The 21,037-nt window shown below is 38.9% G+C and overlaps 1 protein-coding gene across 2 annotated transcripts in view; it reads left to right on the forward strand.

Moving 5' to 3' along the window:
* The window catches only part of Baz1a (bromodomain adjacent to zinc finger domain 1A), an 80,647-nt gene that overhangs the window by 27,382 nt on the left and 32,228 nt on the right, over nucleotides 1-21,037 (forward strand). For both annotated transcript variants that reach the window (XM_052185855.1, XM_052185854.1), the window contains exons 5-11: nucleotides 1,234-1,335; nucleotides 3,922-4,009; nucleotides 8,601-8,735; nucleotides 15,533-15,632; nucleotides 16,461-16,627; nucleotides 18,802-18,897; nucleotides 19,531-19,669. In XM_052185855.1, coding sequence (XP_052041815.1) covers nucleotides 1,234-1,335; nucleotides 3,922-4,009; nucleotides 8,601-8,735; nucleotides 15,533-15,632; nucleotides 16,461-16,627; nucleotides 18,802-18,897; nucleotides 19,531-19,669 — 827 coding nt within the window. The remainder of the gene's footprint in view (nucleotides 1-1,233; nucleotides 1,336-3,921; nucleotides 4,010-8,600; nucleotides 8,736-15,532; nucleotides 15,633-16,460; nucleotides 16,628-18,801; nucleotides 18,898-19,530; nucleotides 19,670-21,037) is intronic.

The raw sequence follows: 21,037 nt of genomic DNA on the forward strand, positions 1-21,037 counted from the left end.
GTTTTGCTCACTTGCATTGCCCATCGTTTCGATTTTAGTGAGTGCTGACTTTTGTCATTACAAACAGTATGTAGCTACTGTAGGCTTTCCACTGCTGAGTGAGTGTGGATGAATAGACACACCCAAGGGTTAGTGAGGAAGGAGCTGGAATGAGGATTAGCTGTATGGTTTACTCGCCTTTTGTGTGTGTGCTTGAACTAGACAAGTATTCTACCACTGACCTATACTTGCTCTTGTAAAGTATATATTGACTATGTGTTCTACTTTTTGTCCCCTTGATCTTATGCCTTATAGCTTCCTGAGTGCAGGCCTCAAACACCAGGCCCAGCTTGCTACTTATGAAGAAAATTTAAAAGCAATTCCAATAACCTTTTATTTCCCCTTTCTTTTTCAGATTCCCAGGCTAGCTTGCAGCTCTCTGTGTCCCTTAGGCTAACTTTGGCTTTCTGATCCTCACCCCTGCTTCCCTAGCACTGGGACAGCAGACAGTGTGCCAGCGTGCATGTACTTCATGTACCAGCGTGCGTGAAGATGTGTTCAATTCCCCAACCACATTCCATAAACCAGAATAGGTCACACAAGCCTGTAACACTGGGCTGGGAAGGAGAAGGCAGGAAGATCCAGGGTTAAGGTACCCTCGGCTATGTAGTGAGTTCTGTGTCATCCTTACCTATGTAAGGAGCTCAAAGCTAGCCCGGATTATCTGAGGCCCTTTCTCAATAAATAAATAAATAAATAAATAAATAAATAAATAAATCTGAGGCCCTTTCTCAATAAATAAATAAATAAATAAATAAATAAATAAATAAACAAACTAACTAACCTAAATGGTACTAAGTACTAATTTATTTCCAGCTAATTTATTAATTCCAGTACTAATTTTACCAGAGGAAATTTTATTGAATGAATAATTAAAATGCCCATCTAAGATTAAATTATGCCTTACATGTCTAATGTAGAAAGGCTATGTAACTTACCAAAAAAAAAAAAAAACCATATAAAAGGTAAGATTGTATTATATCTGGCATAGTAAAGCATACCTTCAATCCCAGTGCTTAGGAGGCAGAGGCAGGCTGTTATTTCTGAGTTCAAGGCCAGCTAGAGCTACATATGAGATCCTGTTGCAAAAGAAAAAGAAAAAAGCAAAGATTCTATTATTACATGTGCAAAGAAATGAAACTTTATGTTTTCAAAGGATTAACTGATTTGGGTCTGTCTCCTTTCCTTTTTTAGGAAGAAGAAAGATACAATCGATCCCTTATTATTCAGATACAGGGTTCAGCCCACTAAAAAGGAGATGTATGAATCTGCTGTTGTTAAAGCAACACAAATCAGGTAAAACTCAGTACTTGACATTTACCATAAAATAATTTTTAATTGTTCTCTCTTCCCTTTTGTCCCACATTTCACTCAGGTAATCTAAGAAAGTGATGGTAGACCTTGAATCATGTGCCACCTGCTTTTCTGTTGGGGGGCTGCAGGGCTCAGGGTGCAGTTCTGAAAAGGGTTCCTCTGTGTAATAGCCCTGACTGTCCTGAAACTTGGTTTATACCCAGCCTGCAAACTCAAAAAGATTCATTGCCTCTGCCTCTGCCTCCTGAGTGCTGGGATTAAATATGTGCATTACCACCTACAACTAGTTTGAGATCCTGTTTTATTTCACAACAAAACAAAGAGCTTTTAAACATTTCGTATTAAAAGCTCTTTGCACACACATGCTGTATAATACATAGATCAGAGGACAGCTTGTCCGGAGTCACTTCTTTTGCTATGTTAAATTCCAGGGAATAAAATTAGGTCATCAGCATGCTGTTTGCGTGCTGAACCAGATCACCAGCCCAGATATATATCACCTTTTGTAGTTGCAATTAGTTTAAGATCTGTAGCAGTTATGCCCAGCCTACGGCCAGTGGGCCACATACATCTCAGCATTTAACCCAACAAAAAAATCATAAAAATCATAAACTTACTTAAAATTATAAACTTACTTAAAATCATAAACTTACTTAAAATGTTACACAATTAAAAAAATTTACTTTAGAATTTTTATTTTAGAATTCAATTGTGTGGTTCTCTAGGGTGAACCTTGTAGCTGTCAGTGTGTGTAGCAATGTCAGCAGGTAGAACATGCGAAGGTACTGAGCGCTGACCAGGTGTGTGCATTAGGGACTGGGGCGGCAGCCACGGACATGCCCTCGCACAGTTGATATTTTTTGTCTCCTTTTGTCTTTAGTTCAAAATATAGAGAGCAGTTACAGCTTTGTTTCCTATTTATATTGTTCATTTTTCTATTTACCTTTTGGCTTCTAGTTTATAATTCCTCTAGACTTTGGTTCCATCCCTACTGGCTCATTTTCTTTTTTATATTTTTCATTGATGAACTAAAGAATTAGAGTAAGAAGTTGTTCTTGACAGTGAAGCAGTAAAACAGCACACAACTCTTCAGTTGCTTTTTGTTTTGTTTAATTTTTAGATTCTTTTTTATTTGATGGATAGGAATATTTTTGCCATCATGATGTGCCTAGTCCCCACAGAGGTTACAGAAGACTTTAGATTTCCTGCAGCTGCAGTTACCATTGTGGGCTTGCATGTGGATACTGGGAACCCAGTTTCTCTTCATGGCAACAAGTGCTGGAAGCCACTGAGTCTTCTCCAGCCTCAAACTTACAGCTCTTATTGTGCTCAAAAGTGCTGTCTTGTTCACTGAAATACAGTACTATTCCTGTAAGAGACTTGCTACATTAGAGAACTCATAACAAATAGAACTTCACTGTTAATGTAGTGTTCAGTGATAGCTAATTTCCACTTATAGCTTTTGAGACCTTATTTGAAGTGAAAATGAGGAACTATCTTTTTAATATATTTATAAAAAGAAAAGCCATTTGCAGCTACTGGCCCCCTTGTCAGACAGGGCAGACTTCAAGAATCAATGTGTTCAGTGCCAGTTACTACCTCTGTTTGCCAGCTGCTCCAAAGTCCTGGGCAGCAGCACGGCAGAAACTTTTAAAGACCAGGAAATGAATACAGTTGGAGAAGGTGTGATGCTTACACATCCAGGGATGTTTATTGACTGGGAAGCTTTCTACGTTTGTTTGAAAGACATGTGCTGAATTTAATGAAAATATTTACATTTTACCAAGGACTGTTGTGCAGTTTTTTTGACTGTTTGGTTTTGTTTGTTGTAGTGTTTATTGCTGCTCTTGCTGGTTTTAATAAAAATCAAAGGGATAATTAAAATTGCTTGTTTGAAATCTAATCTTAATTCTCTTTAACTTTATCTTGAATTTGATGGTTGTTATATGAGATTAAACACAAAGTGCTGCCGGGCATGGTAGCATGGTAGCAAGGTAGCGCAGGCCTGTAATCCCAGCAATTGGGAAGCAGAGGCAGGCGGATTTCTTGAGTTCAAGGCCAGCCTGGTCTACAGAGTGAATTCCAGGACAGCCATGGCTACACAGAGAAACCCTGTCTCAAAACAAAAACAAAAACAAAAACAAAAACAAAACCACAAAGTGCTTTAACATTTGCTAAGATCTCATTATGTTTGGCTTACAATACCCATGTGAACAGGTGATTACTTGATGCTGTGTCATAGCTAATCATTTTTATTTTTATTTTTCTACTAATTTTAATTTTTAAATAATATTTTAAAAACAATGCTCATATTTAATTTTTCTCTGTTTTTGAACAACAGATACATACTTTGTTTTTATAATAGGCTTTTTATAATTGATCCAGTCCAGTTTTTCTAAGTTCTGGCATAATCCCTTTGTGTAGAGTTTCTAATAAAGTTTACTAAATATCTTTGAAGGATGATTATTCTCATTGTGTAGACTCCTGGGCTTAGAGGTCAAATGTATAGTGATTATAGAGTTCTGGTTAATTGTTAGTACTAATATTACCTTCTTCCCCCAACATCAGCCGGAGAAAGCACCTATTTTCTCGTGATAAACTAAAGCTTTTTCTCAAGCAACACTGTGAACCACAAGATGGAGTCATTAAAATTAAGGTAATGAAAATAATGATTATATATTCGGAAGAAATAAAAGTAACAAATGTATAATATAATAAGTTTGTAATAAAGTGTTTTTTTTATTGAATTGGGCATTGTTTTAGAATTATTAGGTGGCTCAGTTACTACCACTTTTTATTATATAGATGATCAGCTAAGGCAGATGAAAACAGGTGGAGAGCTTGAAAAGTTGTTTAGTGACTTATAAATTTTATGTACCTTCAAGCAAACAGAAGTCCTCAGAATAGTGCTAAATAAATGCTCAATTAAGAAAGTTAACCAAAGGCATTCTAGACCAAATACAAACCCCATATATTAGATTTTACTGTGGCCATTAAGAGGGAAAATAAAATTTTTATGTCTGTAAGACTGGCTTTGAACTTACAATCCTCCTGAATCCTCCTACGTGCTAGATTATAGGCATATATGGTATGTGCCTATATAGGCATATATAGGTATATATGGTGCTAGGAATTGAATTTAGGGTTTTATGCATGCTAAGCAAACACTTTAGCAACTGAACTACATCCTCAGCCCTGAAAATCAAAATATTACAGACTTTCTGTTGTGCATTAAATAAAAAGTAAAAAATTATAAAATTAATTTTAATGTAGACTATTTAAATCGCATTAAATAAATATAAAAAAATAATCAGACATAGTGGTATATGCCTATAATTCCAACACTTGCAAGAGACAGAGGAAGGAAGACTGTAATTCTGAGGCTAGTTGAGACACGCTGAGATCCGAATGGAAAGCATGTGTATTGGGGACGAACCCTAGAGAGGGAAGTGTGCTGGGCAAGAACAAGACCCTGAGTTCAGAAAGCCAAACCCTGGAAGAGCTGGTGGGGCGGCACTCATCTGTAACCCTAGTTCTGAGGATGGAAGCAGGGAGGGGAAGATTCCAGATACTCCTGGGCTCTCTGATCTCCCTGAAAGGGGAAGATTGGGGTTCAGCAAGAGGTCCTATGTAGCAGTAAATTGTTAAGCTGCTTTGAGCTCCCTCCAGATGGATGATCATCAGGTTCTAGCTGCCTGCCCCCTCACACACACACACACACAGAGACACAGAGACAGACAGACAGAGAGAGACAGAGAGAGAGACATACATACAGACAGACAGGGGGAGGGGGGAGAAAGTACTCCGCATGCTAGAGGTGATGATGATGATGATGATGATGATGATGATGATGATTGACCTTACTAGCTCAATGGCTGGGCACTTCCTGAACATTCCTGCAGCTAGTACACACTCCCCTCCGGTATGCCTCAGTTAACAATTTCTAGATCTGTATTTTATCTTTGTTGCTCCAGTCCCAATCACGGGAGTGGCCACTTTCCCTGATTCTCATGTGTCTGCTAGACCTTAAGTCTGATCTCTTGGCCCCCTCTCTATTCTATCTATCTGTTCTTCTTCCCTCTTAGTCCCTTAACAATTGCAATCTAAAAGTCCCGCCTCCATCTCTCTCTGCCCAGCCATTAGCTGTACAGCAATTCTTTATTACCAGTCAAAGCCAAGTGGGGGCAGGAACCCTCAGCTATGGAAGCACTGCTTTTGGAAGCCAAATTAAGACAAAGCATTAGAACAAATCCCCAACAGCTCTGTTCCAAATCTAAAATAGAGATTGATAGGGGAAGACACCCATTGCCAACCTCTGGTTCATACATGTACAGGTGAGCACACCTCGTGTGCAGAACAGATTAGAAACATGCATTTATCAGCTACTCCTGTTTAAGGTGTATATTTCATTGTCTGCAAATACAAATCACAAAAAGAAAAGAAATGAAAAGAAAAAAGACAAATTTATATTTTAAAAATGTTATTTCAGATATTTAGGAACAAGACAAATTAATTATTCATTAAAATAAAACCAGGGCACGTGGATAGACATAGTTGTGCATGCATGTTTACATGAAATGAAACATGTGCTGATGTAATGCACGCTGAAGAGCTGCAGAGAGCAGCAACTGCAGTGCATTAACAGTACAAACAGGTAAAAATGCCATCAGGTTGCCTCCAAGGGCAAACGCTGGACAACCTGCAGGGTGTACAATAAAGAATTAAAATTTTTGAGAATACAAAGCATCCCAGTGGGAAACTGGAAAGTTGACATGAATAAAATTTAATGTTTGCCATATAAAAACTTGAAAGCATTATTAAAGCATAAAAAACAAACTTTGGCCTTTTCTGAGTAAATGTATAAGTTGAACATCCCTACCTAGAAAATCAAAAATGCTCTAAACTTTTTTATTTTAAACCTTGTTGATTATTGCAGTGACTCTACGTATGGAAATATCTACACTATTGAATGTGGATACATACAAAAAATTTAAAAGTATCATAAAAGAGTTGGAGAGATGACTCAGCAGTTAAGAACACTTGCAAAGGACCCAGATTTCATTGTCAACCAAATTTGGTTCTCAGACCCACATAATGGCTCACAGTAGTCCACCTCTGGTTCCAGGGTGTCCAGCATCCTCTTCTCTTCTGGCCTTGTTGGGCACTGAATGCATATACATACAGACTCAACATCCATATGCATAAAATAAAGGGATAAATCAATCTCAGAATATTTCAAACCATCATGCAAATAGCCTTTAAAGTGTGTAAAGGTTTATATAGGCCAGGTGCAGTGTCACAATATGCCTGTAAGCTCCGGTTGCCGAGATAAGAGAATCATAAGTGTGATTGTGGAATACTACATACAGATACCCTGTCCAGTCCAGTATCCTGTGTAATGAAGTTCACATTTAGACTTAGGGTTTATACTACTACCACGCAAGATATATTCTTGTGTATTTGCAAACATTAAAAAAAATTTATAAAAATATGAAATCCTTAGGCTCTGGGCGTTTCCAAAAAAGCATAATCATCCTGTATTTGAGAAGAAACCATTCTGGTACTCATGTGGTAGTATGAGTACATGGTCATCCTCGTAGAGTCTAATGTAGAAATGTAATGGGTTTTTGATCTCTTAGAATGATCAGAATCAATAGGGTTTTAGATACTAAAACTTGTGTTCTACCAACAAAACATATAAATTGTCTAGTAGAACCCTTCTGTTTTGTTAATACTGACATTTTTGTAGCTTTGCTTTCCTGGACCATTTCTGTGAATGACATTTTTCTTTGAGGTTAAAAATTATAATCTGTCTACTAAGTCAAAAATTATGGGATTGAGCATACTCTAAACATTGTTTTAAACATATTTTAGATAACTTACAGCTCAGGTTAGAATAAAATCAACCTCTTAATATTTTTATTTGGAACTTTATAGAAATTTGAATTTTTGTTTTCATCAAGACCAACTCAATATATAAAGTATTCAAGTCATTGCCTAGCCCTGACAAAGAATCAAAATGTTCAGTAGTTTGAAAATAGTTGAGAAAGATTTACTGTGAACCAGGTAGTAGTAATCCTACTCAGACACAGGCAGAATTGTATGTGTGAGTTTAGCCTGGACTTCACAGAGAGATCTCAAAAACCAAAACAGAACAACACAACACAAAAGAGAAAGACATTTATTGGAGAACTGAAACATTATATTGTGTTTTATAAATAATATGCAATTATTATGTACCAAGTAAAAGCAAAATACCAGGGTTTTTAAATGTACAACTTGAATATTTTCAAGCCAGGCATGCTGGAATATACCTATAATTCCAGCACTCAGGAGGCAGAGTCAGGCAAATGCCTGAATTCAAGACCAGCCTCATCTAAAAAGCAAGTCAAAGCTAGTCAGAGGTACATACTGAGTTCCTATCTCAAAAAAAAGTATATGTGTGTGTGTGTGTGTGTGTGTGTGTGTATACACATTATATACATATGTATGTATGTGCATATATATACATATATACACATTATATACATATGTATGTATTATATACATATGTATGTGTATATATGTATATAATGTGTATACATACATACACATATATAATTTTTTTCTTACATAGAAAAATTTAGATAAAATTGGTAAGAACAAAACAGATGTATCTATAGAGATGGTTCACTGTTAAGAAAGGTAATTACTGCTCTTACTGAAGTTGGTTCCCTGAATCCACACCCCATATCAGGTGCTCACAACTGCCTATATGTAACTCCAGCACCCATCTCATATATGCATATATCTGCACAACATAAACACCTGATATTAAAAATAAAATAAATCCAAAAAACATATTGAAATAGCTTTTAGAATTCAAAATTCTGTAGAAACATTGTTGATATTTTGTGGAAAGGTGGTTTGGTTTTGTTGGCTAAGTCTCATGTAAGTGCATCCCAAAGCTATTCTGAAGCCAAGAATGACCTTGAGCTCCTGAACTTTGAGGTCCTATCTTGCAAATGCTGGAATTACAGGCATATATCACAATACTCAGTTCATGATAAACGTTAATTAGTTTTCTATCCGGTATATTTTGGATGAATTATTAAAAGGATTGTATAAACCAACTACATACATGCATTTAAAAGACAATGTTTTTGGCTTAGTCTTTAACAGCAGTAATAGTGGTCATATGACATTCGAACATACTGTAAACAGTACACTAATGTGTTGTCACTATACCCTGTGTGTTTTTAATTAAGGCATCATCTTTTTCAACATATAACATAGCAGAGCAAGATTTTTCTTATTTCTTCCCTGATGATCCACCTACATTTATCTTCAGTCCTGCTAACAGACGAAGAGGAAGACCACCCAAACGAATATCTTTTGGTCAGGTAGGTAAAGAAAAGTTTAAACTACCCTTAGTTGTTAATAAAGCAGTATTTGCAATCAGTGAAATGTTTATTTCCCATCACCCCTATAACCTGTTAGAATAATACCCTTTTACTTCATATAAGGAAATATGAGTGTGTGCTCACTTAATGCTGCTCAGCATTAAGATTTATGAAGTTTCCAGTGTGGATTCATGTTCTCAGGAGACAGAGTGTATACCAAGGTAGGAATAAGTATACAGGCAATCACTAGAGAAAACAAGTGGGATGAAAAACTCAGGAAATTAGAATAGCCGGGCGGTGGTGGTGCACGTCTGTAATCCCTGCACTCTGAGAGGCAGAGGCAGGCAGATTTCTGAGTTTGAGGCGAGCTTGGTCTACATACAGAGTGAGTTCCAAGACAGCCAGGGCTATACAGAGAAATCCTGTCTCCAAAAAAAAAAAAAAAAATAGAATAACACTCAAGTATCCAGAGCAGTTCTGACCAGTGGGGTTTAAGAAAGGCCTGAATGAAACACAAGAGTTGGAGGTTTGAATAAGAAGAGCTCCCATGGGATCTTAGTCATTGGGGAGTGGGATTGAAGTTACCAAAGCCTATACCAGACCCAGTGTCTGTCCCTATGGATCAGGATGTAGCTCTCGGCTGCTATTCTAGAGTCTGTCTGCATGCTGCCCTGATAATGAACTAAACCTCTGACCTTATAAGCTAGCCCCCCAACTCAATGTTGTCTCTTATAATAGTTGTCTTGGTTATGGTGTCTCTTCACAGCAATGGAACAGTGGCTCAGCCATAGGGCAAAGGGTGGAAGGGTACTTGAGACCTGAACATGGTTACAAGGGACTCAGCATAGGTTTGCAGAATGGTCTTTATGCACGTAGCATAGCAGATCTATGAACATACAGAGAGATCTAAAGTGCTGTGAAGCACAATGTGTATTCTTGAGGCTGCAATTAGTAAATCAAATGGTTCTAATATTCTTTATATAATAATATCCAATTTCTTTATGTAGTCACTAAAAATAGACCTTAACCACAAACGGGTAGCCTAAATCCAAGCAAATAACAACCTACTGCTGACACAGGGTGTGTAATGAGAGACCTAGAATGCACAGTGAATCTCTAAGAGATTTTAGAGTATAAAGAGAAGGGCAGTGTGGGATGAAATATGTGTCAGCTCCTTCCCAGTTTATACCTTTGTTTTGGCAGCAAAGGATTTCCCTTCATCAGGTCATTGTCAGTCCCCACAAAGACACTGTGGAAGTGTCTGGAAGTGGGCAGACTAATAACCTATGCAGGTCTCAGAGCTGGAAGGAGCACTTGGATTCTTCTGATCCTGGATTCTCTTTCCTTCTTCGTTTTTGTTTTCTCTTACCCTCCTTTTATACATGCTGGTTTGTTCTTTTCTTCTGACTAGAGATTGCTGATACCTATAATGATTTGCAAGCAAGATTCCACTGCTTCTAATAGCAGTTTGGAGAGTATTTGGCACATATGATGGTTTGTATATGCTTGGTTGCTTAGTCCGGGGAGTGGTACCACTCAGAGGTGTGGCCTTGTCAGAGTAGATGTATCACTGTGGGTGTGGGCTTAAGACCCTCACCCTAGCTTCCTGGGAATCAGTCAGTCTTCCACTAGCAGCTATCATGAAGTTGTTGAACTCTCAGCTCCTCTTCACCATGCATGCCTGGACACTGCCATGTTCTTGCCTTGAGGATAATGGACTGAACCCTGAACCTGTAAGCCAGACCCATTTAAATGCTGTCCTTATAAGAGTTGCCTTGATACTTTGGTCCTTTTAAGAAGGGGAACAAAATAATAGAAGGAGATACAGAAACAAAGTATGGAGCAGAGACTAAAGGAAAGGCCATCCAGAGACTGCCCCACCTGAGGATCCATCCCATATACAGTCACCAAACCCAGACACTATTGTAGATGCCAATAAGTGCTTGCTGACAGGAGCCTGATAGATCTGTCTCCTGAGAGGCTGTGCCGGTGCCTGACAAATACAGAGGTGGATGCTCACAGCCAACCATTGGACTGAGCACAGGATCCCAATGGAGGAGCTAGAGAAAGGACCGAAGGAGCTGAAGGAGTTTGTAGGCCCTTAGGAGGAACAACAATATCAAACAAACAGAACCCCCACAGACTAAACCACCAACCAAAGAGCACACATGGAGAGACCCATGTCTTTAGCCACATGTGTAGCAGAGGATGGCCTTGTTGGACATCAATGAGAGGAGAGGCTCTTGTTCCTGTGAAAGCTCAATGCCCCAGTGTAGGGGAATGCCAGGACAGGGAGTCGGGAGTGGGTGGGCTGGTAAGCCAGGGGAAGTAGATGGGATAGGGGGTTTTCAGAGGGGAAACCAGCAAAGGAGATAACATTTGAAATGTAAATAAAATAATAAGAAAATTTAAAGAGGGGCTGGAGAGATGGCTCGGTGGTTAAGAGTACTGACTGCTCTTCTGAAAGTCCTGAGTTCAAATCCACATGGTGGCTCACAACCATCTGTAATGAGATCTGGCCCTCTTTTGGGGTGTCTGAAGACAGCTACAGTGTACATATAATAAATAAATAATTCTTTTTTTTTTAAAGAGTTACCTTGGTCATAGTATCTGTTCACAGCAGTAAAACCCTAAGACAGAAGTTGGTCCTAGGGACTGGGGTATTGCTGAGATAGGCCTGACCATGCCTTTGTTTGGAGGAATATGGGTTTTGGGACTTTGGAAAGCAGTGGAATGCTTTAAGTTGGGCTTAATGGGCTATCCTAGTAGGAATATGGAAGATTTTGTTGCTGAGTGTGATTTGCAGACTTGGCCCAAGAGGTTTCAGTGGAGAAGAATTTCAGAATTTGGCCTAGAAACTGTTTTTGTGGTATTTTTGTGAAGAATGTGGCTGCTTTTTGCCCTTGTCTGAAGAGTACCTGAGTGTAAAGTTAAGAGATTTATATTAGTTACATTGACAAAAGAAGTCTCCACAAAGCCCAGCAGAGACTTTTTCTCTGGCTAAGTGTCATGAAGAGTGTTTTGATCAAGTGTAGCAAGCTTAGATAGGAAAAATATAAAATATATGGTTCCAGTTTATTTACTTTTTACACTCCATGCTTTATTCCCCCCACTCCTGTCCACCCTCCAACTGTTCCACATCCCATACTTCCTCCCCATCCCCTACCCCATCTGACTTCTAAACTCCCTGGGGCCTCCAGTCTCTTGAGGGTTAGGTGCATCATCTCTGAATGAACACAGATCTGTCAGTCCTCTACTGGATGTGCGTAAATAAACTAATTTTAAAAAATAATAAAAAAGAAATATAGTAATAAAAACTACATCTAATGTAAAATATAAGCTAAAAATAAAAGAAAAATAAAAAGCTGGAAAGCTAAAAAGAAGTGGGATGGGTCTCAACAATCAATCTTATTTATTGATATAAATAAATTTCTCCTTATATTTCTAAACCTCTATCTATCTATCTATCTATCTATCTATCTATCTATCTATAGATATATAAAGGTTTAGAAATATGAGGAGAAAGAGATAGATAGATAGATAGATAGATAGATAGATAGATAGATATTTTTCCAGTATTAAAGGGGCACCAGGAAGTGAAATGGAGCCAAATCCTGTGTTCTAGGAGATAACAGATTAAGGGAGTGGGATTTTGGGGCAAGATCCTACCCAGTTAAATTTAGATCCAGGCATGATGGTACATACCTTTAATCCCAGGAGATAAACCCAAGCAGATCTGAGTTCAAGGTCAGCCTGAAACAGAGCAAATTCTAGGTGAAGAAAAGCTTAAATCCAGGGATGGTGGTGGAGCCAAATCCTGTGTTCTAGGAGATAACAGATTAAGGGAGTGGGATTTTGGGGCAAGATCCTTCCCAGTCAAATTTAGATCCAGGCATGATGGTACATACCTTTAATCCCAGGAGATAAACCCAAGCAGATCTGAGTTCAAGGTCAGCCTGAAACAGAGCAAATTCTAGGTGAAGAAAAGCTTAAATCCAGGGATGGTGGTATACTTTAATCCCAGGAGACAGGCATGCAGATCTGAGTTCAATGTCAGTCTATAGAGCAATCCGGGATAGCCAAGCTTAGGTAATGAAGGAGTTGGGAAAAAGGGAAGCTAGTGATGATGTAATAGAATAAGGGGCCATGTTCCAGCTCCTACAAGCAGAACTCAGCAGCTTTGGCCATGTTTCTCTGGCTTTATATTCAAGAGAAGGAGACTACTGGAACAGTTGATGCTGGTTAGCTGGAGCGAAGAGATTTGTGGTGATTGAGCACAAAGAAGCTGTGTTCTAGAGATAGCCAAGGTTGTACCTCCTGCTACAGCTGTACTTGATAACGTGTAAGAGTCATCCAGGTAGTACTGGTTTTAAAGGCATGGAGGGCTCATGAAGAACAGCTGAGGCTTTGCACTGTGAGAGGCTATGGAAGACTATGGGTGAAGGTGCAGCCTCAGTTGCAGTTGATGGCCCAGGACTGAAGGGATCATGCAAAGGAGTTGAGGCTTGGCACCATGAAGAGAGCCTATGAGAGGCTATTGGTGAAGCCTAATTACAGTAGAAGTCAGCAGTGTATTGGAGATGCCAGTACCATGGGATGATCACCAAGAACAGCAGCAGCAGTGGAGTGGATCAACCTGAGCTGAGTGCTACAGAGGGCACAGTTGAAGAAATGACACCAGCCCTTAGGAGGAGTTCAGAAGATCATGTGAGGATCCCAGACACTGAAGAAGCTGTGAACTTTATGTTGCCTTGGAGACTCCAAGAGTTATCTGCTGAGGAAAGCTACTAACAGGGAGTAGAACCAGCCCAGGAGAAAGAAGTTTGTTGCAATCAACAAAGATGAAAAAGGAGTTGGGAGATCTGAAGACTGCTTTGACATCAGCCTTGGAGATACAGAGTTTGGAGTTTTCCCAGTTGGTTTCCTGCCTTGCTTTGGGAATTACAGTTAAGTAATTAGATGAATCTCAGAAGAGACATTGAACTTTGGACTTTTTAACATTGTTGAGACTGCTATAGACCATGGGGGCTTTGGAAGTTGGACTAAATTTATTTTGCATTATGCTATGTTTAGGTATGGCCACCATAGATTCATGTGTTTAAACAAGCCTATGGGAACCTGGGAGTGGTATATGATAGTTTGTAAATGTTTGGCCCGGGGAGTGGCACCATTGAGAGGTGTGGCCTTGTTGGAGTAGGTGTGTCACTGTGGGTGTGGGCTTAAGACCTCACTCTAGCTTCCTGGAAGTCAGTTGTCCACTAGCAACCTTCAGATGAAGATACAGAACTCTCAGCCTCTCTGCACCATGCCTGCCTGGAAGCTGCCATGCTCTTGCCTTGAGGATAATGGACTGAACCCTGAACCTGTAAGCCAGCCCCAATTGAATGTTGTCCTTCTAAGAGTTGCCTTGGTCATGGTATCTGTTCTCATCAGTGAAACCCTAACTAAGACAGTATAATTTAGAATTTATTGAAGTATCTTGGCTGTGTTTTAGGTTCTTATTGTTTGCTGAAAGAGTTGTCTGTGTTATAAAAAGAATAAGTAGGACAGATACTGTTTCTTCCTTGCTAAAATGTTTGGTGGATTCATCCAGTTGTTCCTTCTGACAAAACTTTATCACTTTTCTCAGAGCTCCTCCAGTCCTTGCGGATGAAAGGTGTTTCTCCTTCAACATAACCTTCAACATAGTGACCAATTAATTACTTTTATTTCCTAGCTCTAGTTCAGGTGTAATTATCTTTTCCAGCTGTTTAGAATTTCTGCCTCAGAATTTATCCAAATTTTGAGATAAGGTGTCATAAGGTTCATAGAATATTGAACCTTAGTTAGCTGTTAAAACTTTGTTCATAGCAGGGCAGTGGTGGTACACGTCTTTAATCCCAGCACTTGGGAGGCAGAGGCACGCGGATTTCTAAGTTCGAGGCCATCTTGGTTTACAGAGTGAGTCCCAGGATAGCCAGGGCTATACAGAAAAACCCTGTCTCGAAAAAAACAAACAAACAAAAAAACTTTGTTCATATTCTACTTACTAAGATCTGACTTCCCTGATAAACTATCCACGAGGAAAGGGTCCAAGTCTACCTTGTTTATCACTGTTAACACTGGCTTAGTGCTTACCAAGTACTTAAATATTAAAATGAATTGTATGTTTTATTATATTACAATATGAAGTAATAAGTGATTATTAGAAAACCAGCTGTGGTACAAGGCAGAGGCCGTCTGAGACCTTGTCTATATAGAAAGTTCTGGGCCAGCAGGACAGGACAAAGGATATTGTCCCAAAATAAGATAAAAATTTGGGATTGCTTAATATTGACCACACACAAAAATCTCTGACACATCTTCCACATGTGATGTTTATATCATCTGGATTATAATGTAATCTTGAGGATTATTATTTTTATAATGATAACTTTTATTGCTGTTGATATATTGCCAAAGTATTGAATGTTTTTCTAATTTATGCAAGTGGAGATTGGCTACTCTACATAACACTATGATTAGAATTACTAATTTATCCATTTATACTTAGAATTCATTTTAGTATTTACAAAAAGTTATAATTGGTATGGGTTTTGTTGGTTTTCTGCTGTTCTTGGCATCTGAGACCAGGGCTTCAAGATACTTATGTGCATCTTGGTATTCTACCATTGACCAGTGACTGCAGTCCTGGTGAGAGCTTTTGATGTTTTGGGTTTTTTGTTCTGTTTTGTTTTTTCCTTACTAAGAAAACTTGGTGGATCATCAGTTTATGTAGTTTGTGGTTTACCACTTTAGTTTCTTCATTTATTTTCTAGGAAGACAACATTGCTAGTAAGCAGACTATTGCAAGATGTCGGAGCAAAGCTATTAAAGAAAGAGACAAGCTTTTGAAACAAGAAGAAATGAGGGCACTGGGTGAGTTTTAACATTTTCTCCAATTCTGTTTAAGGATAAGGACGAATATTTCTCTGGACCCAAATGAGAAATATTTCTGAATGATATATCTCTCCTCACAGATTACTGCTATTTTCTTTTTTTCTGAATGGCCCTCATTGATCTAAGTATATCATTCCCTAGTAGACTGCTTAATGCTCGATTGAGCTAAAGTTGTTTTCAGGGTTGAAAAATCTGTTGGGGGTGGGAGCCGTGGCATCTGACACTACCGCCCAGCAAGAATGCTTCTGAACCTGCTCACAGGTGGGGTCCAGACAGTACATCCAGGTTGGGAGGGATCGGATGCGGTTCCACATCGTAACAAAGAGACTGCTTGGTTGTCACTCTTTGTGCATGTGTTAGTGTCTCTGGTTTTAGAGGCAGGATATGTTTGTCCTATTGTGGGTAGCTTACCGTTTAATCAGTTACCTGCTAGCCCCTCAAGAATTTGTGAATCGCCAGGCGGTGGTGGCACATGCCTTTAACCCCAGCACTTGGGAGGCAGAGGCGGCACAGGCCTTTAATCCCAGCACTTGGGAGGCAGAGGCAGGTGGATTTCTTTCCGAGGCCAGCCTGGTCTACAAAGTGAGTTCCAGGACAGCCAAGGCTACACTGAGAAACCCTGTCTTGAAAAAACAAAAAAACAACAACAACAACAAAAAAAAAACCCAAAAAATCAAAAAAAAAAAAAAAAAAAAAAGAATTGTGAGTCCCTGCTAATCTCATTTAACCTAAATTGTTTTGTGCCTCTTTTTAAACCAAATTTCTGTTTTTGTCAGTGTATAGTTTTCAATTTGACCTTCTCCACAGCTTTTGAAAAGGCTAAACTAAAACGAGAAAAAGCAGATGCTTTGGAAGCAAGAAAAAGAGAAAAGGAAGATAAAGAGAAAAAGAGGGAAGAATTGAAGAAAATTGTAGAAGAAGAGCGACTAAAGAAAAAAGAAGAAAAAGAGAGACTTAAAATAGAAAGAGAAAAGGTATTCAGTATATTAATGTATAAAGTATAGCTGGGATTCTTACATATAATATAAATTTACATATTTAAATGCATCACTAATTCTTTAAATTAAATTCTTTTACCATTTTCATTCACATTTTTGAGCCTACACAGAACACAGATTAAAAAAAATTAATCTCCCCAGGAACTGGAGGAATGGTTCCTAGGTTAAAAGCATTGGCTGCTATTCCAGAGATCCTGAGTTCAATTCCCAGCAACCACATGGTGGCTCACAACCATCTGTAATGAGATCTGGTGCCTTCTTCTGGCATGCAGGCATATGTGCAGGTAGAATGCTGTATACATAAGATAGAGGGAGACAGAGAGAGAAAGAAAGGAAAGAAATCTTTGAAAAAATTAATCTCCCTTTTGTTTCAGGAAATTTAATTACTACTTTAAGGCTCAATGTATTTTGTATGCTTTTACACTTCACTCAAAATTTAAAATGCAGGCTGGAGAGATGGCTTCATGTTAAAAGCACTGGCTATTCCTCCAGAAGACTTGAGTTTAACTCTCACCACCCACATGGCAGCTCACAACCATCCATAACTTCAGCTTCAGGGAATCCTCTTCTGGTCTCCACAAGCATCAGACATGTATGTGGTACCCAGACATACACACAGCAAAACATCCATACACATTAAATAATGAATCAGTCTTTTCTCTTTTTTAAATTTATTTTTATGAGTACACTGTTGCTGTCTTCAGACACACCAGAAGAGGGCATCAGATCCCATTACAGATGGTTGTGAGCCACCATGTGGTTGCTGGGAATTGAACTCAGGACCTCTGGAAGAGCTGGTTAAGTCAGTGCTCTTAGCCGCTGAGCCATCTCTCCAGCCCCAATTGAATGTTTCTTAAGTTAGTGGGGCTGGAGAGATAGATTAGAAGTTAAGAGAGCACTTGATGTTTTTTTTTTTAAAGGATTTATTTGTTTTTATTTTATGTGTGTCGATGTTTTGCCTGTATATGTTTGTGTGAGACATATCTGATCCTCTGGAACTAGGAACTTGTGAGCTGCCAAGTTAAACAGTTACCTGTTAGCCCCCTCAAGAATTTATGAGTCTCTGCTAATCTCATTTAACATAAATTATCTTTTGTTAGATTTTTTGATGCTAGGAATTGAACCCAGGTCCTCTTGAAAGAGCAGCTACTGCTCTTAACTCTCAGGCATCTCTTCAGCCCCATGCTTGTTTTCTTTTTCTTTTTGTTTTGTTTTTTCCTTTTTCTTCTTTTGTTTTTATTTTTTGAGACAGATTTTCTCTGTATAAGCATGGCTGTCCTGGAACTCACTATGTAGACTAACTCTGGAGGCTGGCCTCAAACGCACAGAGATCTGCCTGCCAAGTGCTGGGTGCCCAGAACACTTGCTGTTTTTTACAAAGTTCTTGATCTTGGTTCCTATAAGCCATGTTGGGCTGCTCATAACTCTGACACCAGTTCCAGGGAATCTGATGCTCTCTGATCTGGCCTCTATGGGCACTACACACATGAGATATATACACAGACAAGCAGGCACATCCACATAATTTTTTTTAATTTTTCAAAAGTTACAAGGTAGAATATGATTGATATGATATGGTAGAATATGATATGATATGATATGATATGATAGAATATGATAGAGTGGTCTCTACATGCTCTGCCCTGCCCCACATATACATAGACCATACACACCCAAAAACTAACTTTTTGACTTTGATTCATTTATTTCTAGTCTTCATTCTTGGCCTTAAAAACTAAAAGCAGGGCTGGAGAGATGGTTCAGTGGATTGAGGGTACTGGCTGCTCTTGCAGAGGACCCAGGTTTGATTCCCAGCACCCACATGGCAACTCACAACCATCTTCATGAAACTCTAGTTCCAGGGGATTTTTTTGTTTTTAATTGAGACAGGGTTTTATGTAACCTAGGCTGGCCCCACATTTGCTCTGTAGCCAAGGATGACCTTGAATTCTTGCCAGTACCTTTCAGGTACTAGAATTACAAGTGTATGCCCCCAAGCTTCATTTTATATTGCCTTGAGGATCAAACTTGACTGTTGGGCAAGCATTGTGCTAGATGACTGCCTAGCTCCAGTGTTTATGAACAGTTCTTGGGCGATGTTGATATTGATGGGTAAATTTGATGGGTGCATTTATAACCTTTCTTGCTAGGAAAGAGAGAAACTACGTGAAGAAAAGCGAAAATATATGGAATACTTAAAGCAGTGGAGTAAACCCAGAGAAGATATGGAATGTGATGACCTTAAGGTATGGACGTGCAGTGCTTGACACAGGTGTCTTTAATGTGTCCTCTGTGTCTTTACTGGAATGGTTGGCTGGACTGGGCACAGAAACACATGCATTTAATCCAGCAATTGGTAGGTAGAGACAGGTGGATGGATCTCTTGTGAGTTTTGAGGCCATCCTAGCCTACATAATGAGACCCTATCTCAAAAAAAAAAAAAAAATCAAAATTGGGGGGTGGAGTGGGCTTGGGTTTGTTTGTTTGTTTGTTTGTTTGTTTTGGGCAGTGAGGAAAGTCTTTCTCTATGGACCAGGCAGCCTGGAGCTCCCTGAGTGCATCTGGCACCCTTCTGAGTCCTGAGACTGCAAGGCTATAGTGGACATCTAACTGAAAAGTTTGTTTCTTGATAGAAGTGCATCTTCCTCATTTAACTGAAAGGAATCAGCCAGATATATAGATGGTTTCCTTAGCTTTCCAGGGTTTCATTGTTACTGTAGTAGTGGTTATTTTGCCAAAATAATTGTGATACCTGGCATCCAATAACTGCTGAGACCAGGCATGCATTTAGGTTTATTTGGATTAAGAGAACAAAGATTTCATTTATTTCTGAAAATAATATAAACCTTTCGACATTACGTGTGCTGTTTAACCTCCAGGACCTTCCAGAACCAACACCGGTGAAAACTAGACTACCTCCTGAAGTCTTCGGTGACGCTCTGATGGTTTTGGAGTTCCTTAATGCATTTGGGGAACTTTTTGATCTTCAAGATGAGTTTCCTGAGGGAGTAACCTTAGGCAAGTACTCAAGTTACCTGTTGCTTCGTGACTGTTTACTCTGACATAATGTATTACTTGATTTCTAGCTGTCTTAGTTAGGGTTTCTTTTTGCTGTGATGAAACACCATGACCCAAAGCAACTTGGTGGTTGTGGTGAGGGCAGGGGTTTACTTTGCTTGCTCCTTCCACACTAGTCCATCATCAAAGAAAATGAGGGCAGGAACTCAAGGCAGAATCTAGAAACGAGCTGGAGCAAAGGCCTTGGGGAAGTGCTTTTTGCTGTCTTGCTCATCTTACACTCTCACCGTCCAGGACCACATGCCTGTGGGTGGTATCACTCCCATTTGTCTGGGCCTTCCCTCATCAACCATCAAGAAAGTGCCCTATAGACATAGCTACAGGCCATGTTATGGAAGCATTCTCTCAATTAAGATTCCCTCTTCCCTGATAGTTTTGTGTCAAGTTAACAAACAACCAGCACACTATGTTTACTAAATAAATTAGTTAAAATATAATAAACATATTTTTTTAAAGTAAGTGACCTCACAGTTCTGTAGGGTCATTGGACATCTTTTTGGAGTCTCCCGTATGATTGCAGTCAGAGTGGCTAGAACTGAGATCTTGTGAAGGTGTGACTGGCTAGTCTTTTTAAGATGGCTTTTCATGTTCATGTTTCAGTCCTCTCCGTGTGACCTCCCACTAGGGACTGGGACATCACTACCTTTGCCATGGGTCCTCTTAAGAACAGTTGTAGACATAGTTCTTGCGTGAGGAATACCATGTGAGAGTTACAGACAAGTAGTTTCCACTTCTAAGTTACAACTAATTTACATGCGGCTTTATAAACTTTACATAAACATTTATAATAGAATCCAATATGAAGAGGAATTTGAATCAAACTTTAAATTTTTACCCAGTAAAGTTTTTTACTCTACATGTAGAAACCTCTGAGACGGATTTCATTGTCATTCTTATTTAATAAGAGAGTACATCGACCAATAGGGCTCTGAGATCTGTCATTTCTCCTTATGGAAGAAATAATAATGAATCAAGGGCAGAATCTAAATAATTTTATTTAGGTAAACATTTTAATGTTTACATCGTGTTAGGATTAGAAGCTAACAATGATGACTGCCTTTCCTGAGCACTGTGGTAAGCACCAGCCACAGAGTACTCATCAACAGTGGACAGTAATAATCAATTGTGTATTGGGGGGAGTGTTTATTTTGATTTTTTTGAGACAGTATTACTATATCACTCTGGCTGACCCAGAACTTGCTAGGAAACTGATAGAACAATCTGTCTTCATCACTACTTCCTATAAAATTATATTTTTAAATGTAGCTAAATTTGTGCCTCAACTTTAAATTTAGATGTTATATTTTG

Source organism: Apodemus sylvaticus, chromosome 6, assembly GCF_947179515.1.
Source record: "Apodemus sylvaticus chromosome 6, mApoSyl1.1, whole genome shotgun sequence".
Lineage (NCBI taxonomy): Eukaryota > Metazoa > Chordata > Mammalia > Rodentia > Muridae > Apodemus > Apodemus sylvaticus.